The following is a 15,000-nucleotide window of genomic DNA, read 5'->3' on the forward strand; positions in this document are numbered from 1 at the left end:
GAACTCTATTATTAATTAACAAATCTTTGCTGTTTGGCGATTTCTATGTTACGGGCGCAGGTAAACTGCCTTTATTTTTATTCTTGGAGGAGAGAGAGCATTAAGGGCTTGTTATTCAATTATCGCCAGCGTAGCCTTGTACACGGTCTATAATGTCTACTTTGGAAAATTAACCGGAGTAGTGAAGTGTGTCAGAAGGTGATGGACAACTCCAATAATGTGAGGGTCAAAAAGAGAGTCGAACGATATTCAAAGGAATAATCTGTCTGGTAGAGAACACAGTAAATGAAGAAAAAAAAGGGGAAAGGGAGTCGCAGATAGAATGAACAAGGCTGTTTGGTGGCCCAGTATAAGATCCAAATCATGAACTTTCTTAGCCTACGTGTAGCCGCACCTTCTCCGCTAAGGAGTAACGGAATGCCTTGGCGGGGGAGGGTACGGCTACAGGTAGACTAGGACTTTCTTGTCACTTTGGCATCTCATCCCAGTAGGGTTGGGCTTTTTATTTAGTATGTGGAATAACCTGGAATATGCAGCAAGCAGGGTATGGCTTGGGTATCTTGAGGTTTTATCAGAGCATGCAAGTTTACCATATAACATCTTCAACAGAGGGTCCTCCTGGACTGGGAGTCACCTCAGTTAAGGTGTGATAATGGGGGTGTCCAGTATGTGCATGTGATGGGAAAAAAATGGATTTTAATTACTGTTCAAATAAGTTAGACACAGCTTAACTTCACCTTCTGAGTTGAAAACACTATGATGGCTGGATTTTGTCTTAAACAGAGTCAGGTTGGTAAGTACTAAAACATGGAACAACCTAAAACCACCTACACCTAAGTACCACCTAAGAGCTTTACAAAATGAACTATCAAGTTACAAAAAGTAATCAAGTAAAATAAACAAATAACAAACTCGTGTTTTGTTTTTGAGACGAGAGTCCCAAAGCGTTGTGGGATAGGGCACTTCAAGGCTTTGATGAGTGTTTAGAAGTGGACACTATTTTGTAAAATTCGGTGATGTAACCAATGTTCTGGTAGTTAGGCCCGAGCTGTTCGAAGTAAACTTTTCAATCCTAGAATTAGATTTCATCACTCTGTAGAAAATACGCAATGCTGTCGATTCTTAACATAACCAAAAAAACTGACAACTTTCAATAAAAAAAAAAGACTCGACCATTTACTGCTCTTGACATTGGAACAAGCCATCAGCGTCATCACTTCACCCAAAATGTGGGAAAAAGTTGCTGTCTCACTAACCTCAGAATTTGTCAAGTGAGTTATTCGAATTTAAAGACGACAAACATTTGTGTGTTTGTTTGTTTGTTTGTGTCGTTCTGGCCTTTCAAATTGACTGAGTCTTTGGTCACTCCTTGGACTTCTCAACCTAAGATGATGCCTGAAAGACCACTTCACTTACCCAGGTCTGTTGCTGTCACTTTTTCTCACTGTTCTGTCTTGAGTTACTTGATTCCTTCTCTCTACTGATAGGACGATGTAGCCTCCTTGATGTCACGCGATGCACTTACGGTTCCGTGACAAACTCATGATCCGGATGAACAAAGGAGATTAAGAGTAATAAGACTTTGTTTAACTACCAATTAGTTCCAAATTTTGTTTGTTAAAATAACGAAATTTGTTTATTCACATGGTTTCTTAGATCTCATTGCAAATTTGCCATAATCTCACCTCTTCCTTCCCATCGGCCCCTTTGTCAGTGTAGCGATTATCTTCCATGACCCCACCAGGCCACGACCGCTTATTGGTACGTGAAAATTAAGTATTGTTAGTATAACGACAAAACGAACACAGAAATAATTTAGATTAGAGCCCCTTACCATCCCCTAAAGAGTGACGAGCCATTAAAAGCAGAATCTACAAGACGTGTGCAGCACTTTTATACAGGGCACATGTCCTTTTAAGCAGCACAGGTTTACTAATCCTTTCCTTGAAGGATAAATACATGAGAGCTTAGGGCAGGGTTTATGACTTCCGCTCTAAACTCGAAATAGGTCCACTTTCTCGGAAAACGATAAACTCTTCGGCTTAGAGTTATAAGTGTATTAATAATATCCACCTTTTAAAGCACATCCTTTCTTGAGCCCCTTTCTTGAGAATGGCCCTCCTCTCCCTACTCATTCTCTCCTCGTCCACATGAGAGTGAGGCCATTTCATCGTCATTGTGCAATACGCTCTCTCCTTCAGTCCTTTTACCTCTGGACGCCATTACGGCATCAGTAGTGTCTTACTGCAATCCAGAGAAATCACACTGTTACCATCATGGTGAGTGGCCATCGGGGTTCCATCGTTTTTAATCTGTATCATGTTGTATCCGATAACGTCAAATGACACCTCTTTCGTAAGATTTCTTTAAAATGCGATAGAGTTTTTAGCGTTCAGTTAGAATATATAGTCGCCATTTTTAACCGGCCTTTTAACCTTAAGAGTGATGTATAAAAACTTTGGCTCTCGGTAAGTCGTTATTGTTGCTAACTAATAATTTCTTTTCTTTTCCCTTTTTCAGCCGAACTTCACGATAGACCAGGTAAGTCGGAACCTCAAAAAACTGTTTTCACTCTCTTATATTTTGAATGAGGGAATTTGTGTGAAACGTGGAATCATACAACGAAAAATTTGTGCGATGCAACTATCAAGTCCTTAACGGTTGTCTTTTCTATAAATAAGAATCGTTAAACGGGAAGGTTATTTACTTAATAACTAGTAAATTGATAAAATCGCAAGGCAAAGGAAAGGATCGCAGGGAAAATTATATTTACCATGAAGTTTTAGCACAAATAGTTAACTGAGTGTGACCGATCTCTCTGGTATCACACCACCGGAAGTATCGAATCGTGTTCAGAAAAGGTTGAAATGGGTGAATTACGTCACTACTGACGTCTAATCGAGCCAAAGATCGTTTCAAACCCTTTTTAGTCGATGGTAAATTGCCTTGAATGTGGTAGAAGGAACCAGTTGTACTCAAAACTCCTGTTTCGTCTTCATGCAATTTTTTTAGTGTGCACACTTTCTTCATTTACAACAATTTGTTCACAGTCTGATAATTTCACATAGAAATAATCTGGAAGTGGTTTTTGTCTCTTTTCCCATGGGAAAGAGTTGAACAAAACTCTTCTTCAAATGCATTATGCGTTAGGGTTTTTTTCTTTTCCTTTCTTTTCTTTTCTTGAGAATTTGTGCAAGTGCAACAGTATATCCAACAGGTGATTTTTGCTCAGAGCTTGGCTTTTTAATGCTTCTTCCATTAACTTAAACTGTTCCAAGGGCTCTTTTATTATGGAATCTAAGCTTGATATAGTTTTGCACACCACAAAAATGCAGGTCAAACACCAAATGCTCACAACCAATTTACAAGGAAATGTGTAATATCTAGAGGGGAGAATTAACAATCAGAATTAGGAGTTAAAGGATTAACAATAGATCAAGTAGCCATTAAAATATCCTCTCTCCATAGTAGTCTTCTTTCTCTGTAATAAGCTAGGATATCCTACCATTTATGTCAGACAGCATCTCAAATGACATTTCACTGTGCTAGATGGGCTAATTTTATTTGGTTTTGCTTTGGTTGCAAAATACTGATAAGTGTAGTGCAAAGAAATCTTTGGGTTAAGATTTTTTTTTTGAAAGAGAAGACAACTTCAAATATGACAGATTTTTTCTTTGCTCAGCTCTAATAATTTTGCCTCAATGGAAAGATTGTGAAGAACATATGATTTTAACCATTTACACTTTAACTACAAATTCTCCTTAAAGAACAGTTATTTCTCCTCACTGTTCATTATACATTTCCCATGGTACGCACAAGGGAAAGAAGTGTCCAACAATCAAGAGCTTATGGAGTTTGCTATCATTTCCTTTATTCTAGTGACCTTAACATTGGTTTTGGGGCTGATACTGAGGGGAGAGATAAGATGCTTACCACTCTTGGGGGTTAAAAGTCAATTCTGTGTTAGTGTAAATGTTGGCTCCTGGATATAAAATTTAGTCAAAATCCCCTTACTTTGGAGGTGAATGAGCATTTTTTATTAGATGGTCTGTTGCATAGTTTCATATTTCAGTTGTTGCCAACTGGACAGAAGAATAAGCAGTAATTTTTATATTTCCAATTAATATCAACCATAGGGATAAATAAGGGACCACCAGGGACAATAAAGTTTGATCCATTTTAAAGGACGATATTGATTGGTGACCTGAATATGTAGCCTTTTAATAATATCACCTGTTCTTTTTAGATCCGTGGGATCATGGACAAAAAGAACAACATTCGTAACATGTCTGTTATTGCTCATGTTGACCATGGAAAGTCCACCTTGACAGATTCTTTGGTCAGCAAAGCTGGAATTATTGCATCCGCAAAAGCTGGTGAAACAAGGTTTACAGACACCAGGAAAGATGAACAAGAGCGTTGCATTACTATCAAGTCAACGTAAGTCTTAGAACTTGAGTCTTTTTTTAAAGTTATGGCCTCTTCTGTAAAAGGAAATTGTCCATGTTGAAACATCAAACTTAAAGAGGGGTTAGGATAAAAAGCAAGCCACATCTGGAAAATTGTGGAAACTGTTTGAAGGTTGAGCACAAGATAACATTTCCAATGTCACTTGCACCGCTCAGATAACTGAAGAAGAATCATTTAAGAGTATGATGTGAAAATTATGCACGCTAATCCTGTAAAAGTATACATTTTCTTAAAGCTTAATAAACACTGATTTTGGATATACAATTTATTTTCATAATTTGTGCTACAGAACAGAATGAGAGCTTAGTCATTCATGCTGAGAAATTTTTCTAGATAAGTTTATTTGTCAATGCATTTTAATCAACACTTTTTTGTTGGACTGTGATCTGCACATATTGAACTAAAAAAGTTTGACTGGGATTTGTAATTTAAAGCCTGGTTATTATTTTATCATTTTTTAACTTAAAAGTAGTGCTTTTGAGCAAAGTTTTCACTGTTACATTTTGAGTGTAGCTCTCCTCCATCTGCCTGACCTCTTTCTTCCTCTCTTTGCTGGTTGAAGCACCTTCCATATCAGCACAAATGGCTACATATTCATATATGTCACATGTAACCTTCTCAACCTAATAACTCCTTACAAATTGTATGGGCTCTTTGCCTTCTACCATGCATCAGCATTGACAGGCAAAACAAATGACTTATTACAATGTGATTGGGTAACAGCCTTCACAGGTGTGAAGTAGAACACATTTATGTAAACAAACATCAATGCTCCTTAAAATTTTAAAGTTCCTTTTTCTGGTAAAGTGTTTTGATCCTTGAAGACTTTATTCTTGAATTATGGTCAACTCGCCGACGGACCAACTCACCAACACCAACTCGCTGACGTATAAAATCGAGTAGAGACGTTGGCGAGTTGGTCGTCAATCCAATACAACTTATTAGAAGTTAAACATACAGAAAAGTAAACGATATTTAGTAAAAAAACACTGGTGAACATTGGTGAACATCAAGCAGAAGCTTAAACATTGGTGAACATCACCAATGACTAGAACAGCTTAAGATGCGAACGAGTTGTTGTGCGACAACAACACCATAAAGACTCATCATGTCAATCGCTCAGATTTTTTAACGAAAACTTGGCTTTCTAGACAAGATCTTTAGTAAAAAGCATTTCTTTCTATTTGCAACAAAGTTTATAAGGATCTCAAGGCAAATAAAGCGAAGTAAACATCGCCAATGACTCTAACAGCTTCAAACGCGAACGAGTTATTGTGTGACAACAGCACTGTAAAGACTCATCATGACAATCGGTCAGATTTTTAAAGAAAACTTGGCTTTCTAGACAAGATCTTTAGTAAAAAGTAATTATTTTTATTTGCAAGGAAGTTTATAAGGATCTCAAGGCGAACAAAGTAAAGTAAACATCACCAATGACTCTAACAGCTTCAGATGCGAACAAGTTATTGTGTGACAACAACACCGTAAAGACTCATCATGTCAATCGCTCAGATTTTTTAACGAAAAATTGGCTTTCTAGACAAGATCTTTAGTAAAAGGCATTTATTTTTATTTGCAACAAAGTTTATCAGGATCTTAAGGCAAATAAAGCGAAGTAAACCTCACCAATGACTCTAACAGCTTCAGACGCGAACAAGTTATTGTGTGACAACAACACTGTAAAGACTCATCTTGACAATCGCTCAGATTTTTTAAGAAAACATGTTCACCGATGTTTAAGCTTCTGTTTGATGTTCACCAATGTTCACCAGTGTTTTTTACTAAATATCCTTTACTTTTCTGTATGTTTAACTTCTAATAAGTTGTGTTGGATTGACGACCAACTCGCCAACGTCTCTACTCGATTTTATACGTCGGCGAGTTGGCGTCGGCGAGTTGGTCTGTCGGCGAGTTGACTGGTTACCTTTATTCTCAGCTAGTATTCGCTTAATTTTGGCGAAATTTGGAGATTGTTGGAAATATACTGAACCCAAAAGAGTGTCTCAGATTTTTTATTTTTTCCTTCTCTCTCGAGATTTAGCCTCTATCTCTGCTCCTTTTTCAATCTCTGATACCTTAAAGGTATCTGTCAATCTACCTCCAGCGATACCTCAAGACAAAAGTGATGCCTTTGTGATAGGTGATAATTTTGTGATCCAAATGTCTATTCCAACTTAGGGCCATTTCTATGTACTATGAACTGTCAGACGCAGATATGGAATTCATCCAAGGTGAAAGTGACGGAAAGGGATTCTTGATCAATCTCATTGACTCACCAGGACATGTGGATTTTTCATCAGAAGTTACAGCTGCTTTGCGTGTGACTGATGGTGCTCTTGTTGTAGTGGACTGTGTCAGTGGTAGGTATTAAAGATGAAATTTTAAGTTCTCTTCACTTCAGAATCCTTGTGGAAGGAAATCAAAACCCAACCAACATCATTATCTTAGCCCTAACACCCCAACATTAGTATGCATATTCTCCACACTTTTTCCTACACATTTCCTCTGGTGTTAATAAGGAGAATTTGCAAACAGTGAAGAGCTTTGGTTAGCTATCATTCCTTTCTTGTTATGACCTTGATGTTTGATTCAGAGGTGATACCATAAAGAGAAAGTAGATGGCAGTCAATCTTAGGGGTCAAAGGGTTAGTTAAGTCTCTTAATGGTTGTAGCCAAAACGAAGACCCCTGGGAACTAAAACCAAGGACCTGGAACCAGAAAACAAAGACCCCTCTATTTTCTATATTTATTATGATCTTGTGAAGATTTCAATGACAGATGAGTTTGATCACATCCTTTATCACTATCAATAAAGAAAATAAGGGATTTTAGTTTTCAAGTCTTAGTTTTTAGGTCTTAGGTCTTAGCTTTTGGGATGTTCTTTTTGCTTCAACTCTCTCTTAATCCTAGCTTGCATTATTGAACTTGGACTCTTCATATACTGAAGTTAACTGAGTTAATGCTTTGACCTTCAGAGTGACTTACATCCAATTTCTCCTCATAACATCTCCCCTGAATCTTACAGTAACCTTTCAAGAGTGAAGGAAATGATCACCAAACAAAAAGCTCTTGATTGATAAAACAGATCCTCATTGTTAGCATGTTTGGAAATGTTTTTCTAGGTTGAGGCAAACACAAGGCAAATGTTAAATGCTTTTTGCTGAAAACAAAAGCATAACACTTAACCAGGAATGATAAGTAGCATTTCAATTTTTAAACTATGAGGAGTTTCTCTTGTCCCTGCTTAGGTGTTTGTGTCCAGACTGAGACAGTGTTGCGGCAGGCCATAGGTGAGCGCATCAAGCCTGTGCTTTTTATGAACAAAATGGACCGTGCACTTCTAGAACTGCAGTTAGAAATGGAAGATCTTTACCAAACTCTCCAACGTATTGTGGAGAGTACCAATGTCATCGTGGCAACTTATTGTCCTGAGGAAAGTGGTCCTATGGGGAATATACAGGTAAGACTAACATGGGGAAGAAGGTTTGTTATGGATTACCTGCTTTGATCTTGCATTATGGGAAAAGACAACAGCTAAGGCACTAGTACATGTAACTACCAATGAGGGCGCCTTAAGTATTTTGGGTTGTTTTTAAAATATCTTGCCATGATAATTCTGCAACAAACATTCGATCTCGTTTGAAGTGATGTTCTACTGATAAGGATAATCCTTTTGTTCAATTTTCTGTAGAAACATGAGTAAAACTCTATAAATGAAGAGTCATAAAACTAGATAATAAAGAATCAAGGATGATTATACTAATAGAGAATTTCTAAGTTGTTTTACAAAATACTAATTGTATTTTTATTACCTGAGATATGTAAAAGGAAAGGTAAATTCATCCTTTTCATAGCTGCATTGAAGTAACTGTTTGAACTTAATTTATTTCTGATTTTCTTGAAGGTTTCTCCAGAGAAAGGTACTGTTGGTTTTGGTTCAGGACTCCATGGCTGGGCCTTCACCCTTAAACAGTTTTCCGAGATATATGCAGCTAAGTTCAAGCAACCACCCTCAAAGTTTATGAAACGTCTTTGGGGTGACCAGTTTTTCAGTGCAAAAGATAAAAAGTGGAACAAGACTGGTGGCGATGGTTACGTGCGTGGGTTCAATCAGTTTGTACTTGACCCAATTTACAAGGTGAAATGACTTTCAGTGCTTTGATAGAGACCTAAGTTTTGTAGGCTATTAATGTTTGTCTTTGGGGAAAGACAGCCAGCCAGCAATGAACTTTTTTTACTCTTGCACAATTTAACTAGTAGCCCTTAGAACACTTCGATTCCTTGAGAAACATGGCATAATTTCTTCGACAGAATGATAATCTTGTGGGAGCCTCTGCTTCTCCCCCACTAGATGGTCTAGAAGGTCATTCCCTAGAAAATTGCCAAAAAGGTTGTCATTTCCCTAAGTAATTGAATCATGGTGTGATGAATAAATCAAAATATAGATCATAAGAGCATTGACAACCAACCAATATGTCTGATGCTAACCTGGAAATGAAACCAATGAGTTACATTCCAGATTTTGTGTACATATAGCAAGCATAAACATTTTTGGGGCATTTAAATTGTGCAGATCATTAGTTTTTGGTCTTTTAACCCTTTTACTCCCAAGATCAAAAATTCAATTCTCTTTTCTGTCTGGTATGCATTCATATAATTTGAGCTCTGAAAATTTGGTGTTAAATCAAACAATATCCACTAATTGATATGTTTTATTCTTTGCAACACCCTTCTGCCTAAACTGTATCAGAACTGTAGGGTGAATTCTAATTTGGTCACTCATTGGAGTGAATAAGTTAGGGAACAACTTTTGTGATTCACTTGCAATTGCATAAGTAGTGGTACTCAAACATAGGTTTTCAACATTATAATAACGATTGTCTTGTATATCAAAGATGAATAACAATCCTGTAGGAAACACAATTTAGTGAGTTAGAACTTTTGATAATTAATTTTGATAATTTTTTTCTTTTCTTTTTTAATTTTCTATTTATGTTTTTGTTTTAAGGTATTTGATGCCATCATGAATTTCAAGAAAGAGGAAACTGCAAAACTGTTGGAGAAGTTGAATGTCAAGCTAACAGGTGATGATAAAGATCTGGAAGGTAAACCATTGTTAAAGAAGGTCATGCAGAAATGGCTGCCAGCTGGTGATGCCTTGCTACAGATGATCACCATCCACCTGCCATCCCCAGTCACGGCTCAGAAGTACCGTGTGGAGTTGCTCTATGAAGGACCTCAGGATGATCCAGTTGCCTTGGGAATTAAGAACTGTGACCCACAAGTATGCAGATACTGAAAATACATTTAATTGCTATGAATAGTCTGCTTGTAAACCTCCCTCTTCTCTCACATATAAGGGAATTTAAGTTGTTGTGGTGATAATGCTGGGGAAATGGTGATTAAGGAATTAAGTTTCATTTTTCTATTTTATTTTGCTTATAGAACTTGTGTATGATCTCTAATGACACAAATTCTCCCCTCCAAGCAAATGAATGCATATTTTCTCATACTGAACAGCAAAAGGTGTACCTAATGAAAGGCCTTAATCTCAACTCAGATTTGGCATAAATTTTGTGTTCAAAACCTCAATCTAAATCGGGGTTTCTGAAAGTCATTACTATACTGGTTGTCATCAAGGAAATTTAAAAAGAAAGGAAGATCTGATGGGGCAGTGAATCAACTTTGATTTCACCAAATTCAGTCAGTCAGTCAGCAAAGCCCAATTCACAGTTATTCCTAAAAATGCATTTTGGATATAAGATGGCTCATACACCAAAAAACTCTTCAATTTTGTCAGCTAGTGATAAAAAAGATTTGTTTTTGAGGTTGGAAATCTATTTAAGCAATACTTTTAAAGTGTACAAATTATCTCTCTTTTTATTTGAGGAAGTAAACACCCTGAAACCAAAGCAAATCCTACATGTTCAGCAAGAGCTAATAATTACTATGGAACTTGAACACAGACATTTTTAGAAACAGATGGTGATTTAAAGCCTAATGAAACTACTTGTGGCATGCTTAGGTATCACACAACCAACTGTAATGCCTTTATTTTTGCATATTTACCTGAACAGTTCAGGGAAAGATATGTAACCAGCTCTAGGAAACAGAACTAGTAAAACGTCTATTGATAAGCTCCACATTGAAATTCTTATCTCACTTAAACTGGGTTGTGTGATTTTTGCAGGCCCCCCTGTGTCTGTATGTCTCCAAGATGGTCCCAACTGTAGACAAAGGTCGCTTCTATGCTTTTGGACGTGTGTTTTCAGGAATTGTTGAAACAGGACAGAAAGTGCGCATCATGGGTCCAAATTATGTACCTGGAAAGAAGGAAGATTTGTACAACAAAAGCATTCAGAGGTTGGTGGTGGTATTGGAAGAATCAGATTGTCATTGTTAGTTTGCTTTTGGTCTTTTATTTTTCTTTTTTTTCTTTTTTTTTTTTTTTTTTACAAATTTTTACTCAGCAAAACCATTCAGCATTTAAAGCTGTGACCATTTTAATCACCAATTTATAAATTTGTGTGAGACCACACAACTACATAGATGCATACCACAAAAAATGGTGTACAAGCTGCATAGGTTAGTACAGTTTGCAAACAGAAAGTATTCTTGGTTTTCAATCTTAGTGACTCAACCTACATGTACATGCAATGAAGCAGCCAAAATAAAGGAACTCTCTAAGACTTCACTTGTGGTTTCTTTGCAAAAACTTTTTTTCCAAAGTGTAAGTTCCAAAACTCGGGATGTCACTTATACACTGTAGTTTACAGTCACTCAACTTTAGAAAGGAGTTTATTAACACCACTCTGCTATGGTTATTTTGCAACTCTTTGACAGGAAGTTATGGTAGCACTTACAGTGTACATGAAAATTGTAAAAAGTTAACCAGAACACATGTTTAATGGGGAAGATAGTTACTATTGCTAGTGCTTTATTCAATAACTCCTCAGTAGGTCACAGTTAATTATTCCTTTGAGCTCTAAACTTCTTGAGCTTTTATGTTCTTTTATGTTCATTTCCTTTTTAATGTTGTTCTTGTTAGGACAATTTTGATGATGGGGCGCTATATTGAAGCCATTGAAAATGTTCCCTGTGGCAACATTGTTGGTTTGGTTGGTGTCGATCAGTTCTTGGTCAAAACTGGCACTATTACGACCTATGAACATGCCCACAATTTGAAGGTTAGTATTGTAAACGACAAAAAGTATTCAAAATTGCCTTCCAATTCTCCAATAGAGGTGGCTTTAGACTAACCTTAAGTTCTAGACAGTGGATTTTCTAGTTTCATTAGGGTTTACATTAACCCTTTAACTCCCATGAGTGGTCAAGATAGGATTTTCCCTTATATTATCAAGCAGACAAGTGGTAAGAATGACAAAAAATATTAGTTAGGGATAGACAGTAAGGAGAATTACTAATGAGGTTGTAGGAGTGACTGGGCTAAGAAATGTAGCAGTGCTAGAATACTGTACAGTCACAGGAGAAAAGTATTCACAAGTGAATCAAAGGCCACTCAGGCCATGGAGATTTAGGCAGTCAATTCTTTGATCTCCAGTGCCAAATGAACCTCAGTCCATGGTAGCTATAAAGTTCCACTCTCAACTACCCCTAAAATAAGTATCTCTTCGGAATTGCCATTGAATTCCTTGTTTTTCAGCAAATGAAATTCTCAGTGTCGCCAGTGGTTCGTGTTGCTGTCGAGGCTAAGAACCCATCTGATTTGCCGAAGTTGGTGGAAGGTCTCAAACGACTGGCCAAGTCTGATCCTATGGTGCAGTGTACAATCGAGGAAAGTGGTGAACACATTGTGGCAGGAGCTGGAGAATTACATTTGGAAATCTGTTTGAAGGATTTGGAGGAGGACCATGCTTGTATTCCCTTGAAGGTACTACCTGCTTGAGTTTTAAAAAAAAAAAAATTGAAAGGGGTTCTTTCAGCCTATCCAAAATCTGTAAGAAACAAGGAGGGAAAAAAGGTTAGGGAAATTGGGTTCACGTTTTTACAATTCCATGTAAAGGAAGTACACGCCACTGTTGTTCCTAGCTGTGCTCTTTCTACCTTTTGGTGAGCTTTTCAATCATTTTTGTGCTTTTTTAAGATGTGATACGGTGTATTAAAGTAAACGGTGCTTTGCAGATAACCTTTTTTATCGTTATTTATGTTTCAAATTTTTATGTGTTTGCATTTTTAGAAATCAGAGCCAGTGGTATCGTACCGTGAAACAGTTACAGCGGAGTCAAATCAAACGTGCCTTTCAAAGTCGCCAAACAAGCACAATCGTTTATTCATGACAGCTGAACCTTTCCCTGATGGACTTGCTGAAGCTATAGACAAAGGAGATGTGCATTCCAGACAAGAGATAAAAGCCCGTGCCCGCTACTTGAGTGATACCTTTGATTGGGATGTCACAGAGGCACGTAAAATTTGGTGCTTTGGACCCGAGGGAACTGGTCCAAACATGGTGATTGACACAACCAAGGGAGTGCAATATCTAAATGAAATCAAGGATAGTGTGGTAGCTGGATTCCAGTGGGCTACCAAGGAAGGTCCTCTCTGTGAGGAGAACGTCCGCGGTGTGAGGTTTAATATCAAGGACGTCACTCTTCACACAGATGCAATTCACCGTGGTGGAGGGCAAATTATTCCTACAGCTCGTCGCTGTTTCCTAGCATGCATGTTGACTGGGCAGCCAAATTTATTGGAACCAGTTTACTTGTGTGAAATCCAGGTAAAAGAATCCTGATTTGTGTAGTTGTCAACCGTAAATTGTCTGCTGACCTCATTAGGAGAGGTTGCAATGCACTGTATGTGAAAGACTTCAACTACTAGAAGTTATTTATATGTAACTTCTCTTGACAGTATCCGGGGGTTATAAGAGCAGATAAACTTGTTCTTTTAACTCCTATGAGTGACCAAGACAGAATTCTCCTCTCAATATCAATACGGCATCAAGTAGACAAGTGATGAGAATTAAGACATATATCAACCAGGGGATTCTTAGTGTATCTATTATTATCATATTTCTGAAGGACTAAGATCTTTTAATTGGCACTCTATAAAGATAGACTTTAATTGAACGATGCAACTATTATTTTCAAATGCATTCATAATCTTGCCTCAGATTACCTTGCAAATAAGTTTGGGCTACATTCTGTGTTCACGACAGGCAAACTTGATCAGCCAGTACCCTGGATACACCTCTTTGCCACCTTTCAAACTGGTCAGAGGTCTTTTGCTTATAGAGGTGCAAAGCTGTGGAATTCACTAAGCAGCAATCTTATGTCTCTAAAATGTTCCAAGAAATTTAAGTGTCAGTTTACTAAGCTGCTATAAGGTTAACTTTATTATTCACTATTTTTATTCTTCTGATTGATATATCTATAGAGAGAGAGAGCTGTAACTATAGTTTTATATTCTTCAATTTTAGTTTTATTTCTTTTAACCATTTGTATTGATGCTTAAAAAACCCATTCAGGAAGCTTCAATAAAGATCTGTATCTGTATCCATTACCAAATTCTCTTAACTATCATCCTAAGAGTTGTATAGGAGACAGTTAAGAGAAGTACTAATGAGATCTCTGGAATGAAAGGGTTAATAGTTAAATGTTGAGGAATTCACAGAAACTAGTGTGGACAATTAACCAAGGTATCTGAGAGGTTATCTATTCATACCTTGCAGTGTCCAGAAAGTGCTGTTGGAGGAATCTACGGAGTACTAACTCGAAGACGAGGGCACGTCTTTGAAGAGAATCAAGTTGCTGGAACCCCCATGTTTCAAGTAAAAGCCTATCTTCCCGTCATGGAATCATTTGGTGAGTGCTTTGGCCATTTGTAGGAATATAAATTTCTTGCAACTTTGCCTTAGGAAGTGAAGTCAACATAACATGAAATTTGAATAAAGGGGTAAGTTTCTAAAGAAACTCTGGTGCTGCGTCTGTGGGAGAGTATATCAGGTAATTTAGTGTTAACAACTGAGTTGAAAACGTAAATTAGCCACCGTAAAGGGTAAAAAAGCTGACGTTTCGAGCGTTAGCCTTTCGTCAGAGCGATGGACGAAGGGCAAACGCTCGAAACGTCGGCTTTTTTTACCCTTTACCGTGGCTAATTTACGTTTTCAACTTAGTTGTTAACACTAAATTACCTACCACATGAAATTTCTAGGTAATCCGAAGTCACTGCACTCTGTCCGTACAGTTACAAAATAATGCACAATAGCATCTTACTCAGTTATATTTCTGCTTTGTCCAGGTTTCACTGCAGACCTTCGTTCCAACACTGGTGGCCAGGCCTTCCCTCAGTGCGTATTTGACCATTGGCAACAAATGACGGGTGGTGACCCCAGTGATCCAGCTACGAAGCCCGGAACGATTGTGGCTAATACAAGGAAGAGAAAGGGTCTGCCAGAAGGAATACCACCACTGGATAGGTTCTTGGATAAATTGTAGGGTTTGGTCCTACTTCCAGAGGAATCATTTTCTGAAGTGTAACCAGCTGAGAAAGAAGGCTTACTATCAAAATAGCAAT

The 15,000-nt window shown here is 37.5% G+C and overlaps 1 protein-coding gene across 1 annotated transcript in view; it reads left to right on the top strand.

The window, feature by feature from the left end:
* The first annotated feature begins 2,056 nt into the window (after nt 1–2,056).
* LOC113671010 (elongation factor 2b) overlaps nt 2,057–15,000 on the top strand; it is a 13,067-nt gene continuing 123 nt past the window's right edge. Inside the window, exons 1-13 of the mRNA XM_027187218.2 lie at nt 2,057–2,279; nt 2,521–2,541; nt 4,247–4,440; nt 6,649–6,830; nt 7,719–7,930; nt 8,375–8,608; nt 9,479–9,754; nt 10,661–10,833; nt 11,519–11,657; nt 12,134–12,361; nt 12,668–13,204; nt 14,156–14,288; nt 14,725–15,000. The exon at nt 14,725–15,000 is cut by the window's right edge and continues 123 nt beyond it. Of these exons, the coding sequence (XP_027043019.2) occupies nt 2,277–2,279; nt 2,521–2,541; nt 4,247–4,440; nt 6,649–6,830; nt 7,719–7,930; nt 8,375–8,608; nt 9,479–9,754; nt 10,661–10,833; nt 11,519–11,657; nt 12,134–12,361; nt 12,668–13,204; nt 14,156–14,288; nt 14,725–14,921 (2,529 nt within the window). The 5' untranslated portion in view covers nt 2,057–2,276 and the 3' untranslated portion in view covers nt 14,922–15,000. The remainder of the gene's footprint in view (nt 2,280–2,520; nt 2,542–4,246; nt 4,441–6,648; nt 6,831–7,718; nt 7,931–8,374; nt 8,609–9,478; nt 9,755–10,660; nt 10,834–11,518; nt 11,658–12,133; nt 12,362–12,667; nt 13,205–14,155; nt 14,289–14,724) is intronic.

The sequence above is a fragment of the Pocillopora damicornis genome, chromosome 4 (genome assembly GCF_964200805.1).
Source record: "Pocillopora damicornis chromosome 4, jaPocDami1.2, whole genome shotgun sequence".
NCBI classification, from domain to species: Eukaryota; Metazoa; Cnidaria; class Anthozoa; order Scleractinia; family Pocilloporidae; genus Pocillopora; species Pocillopora damicornis.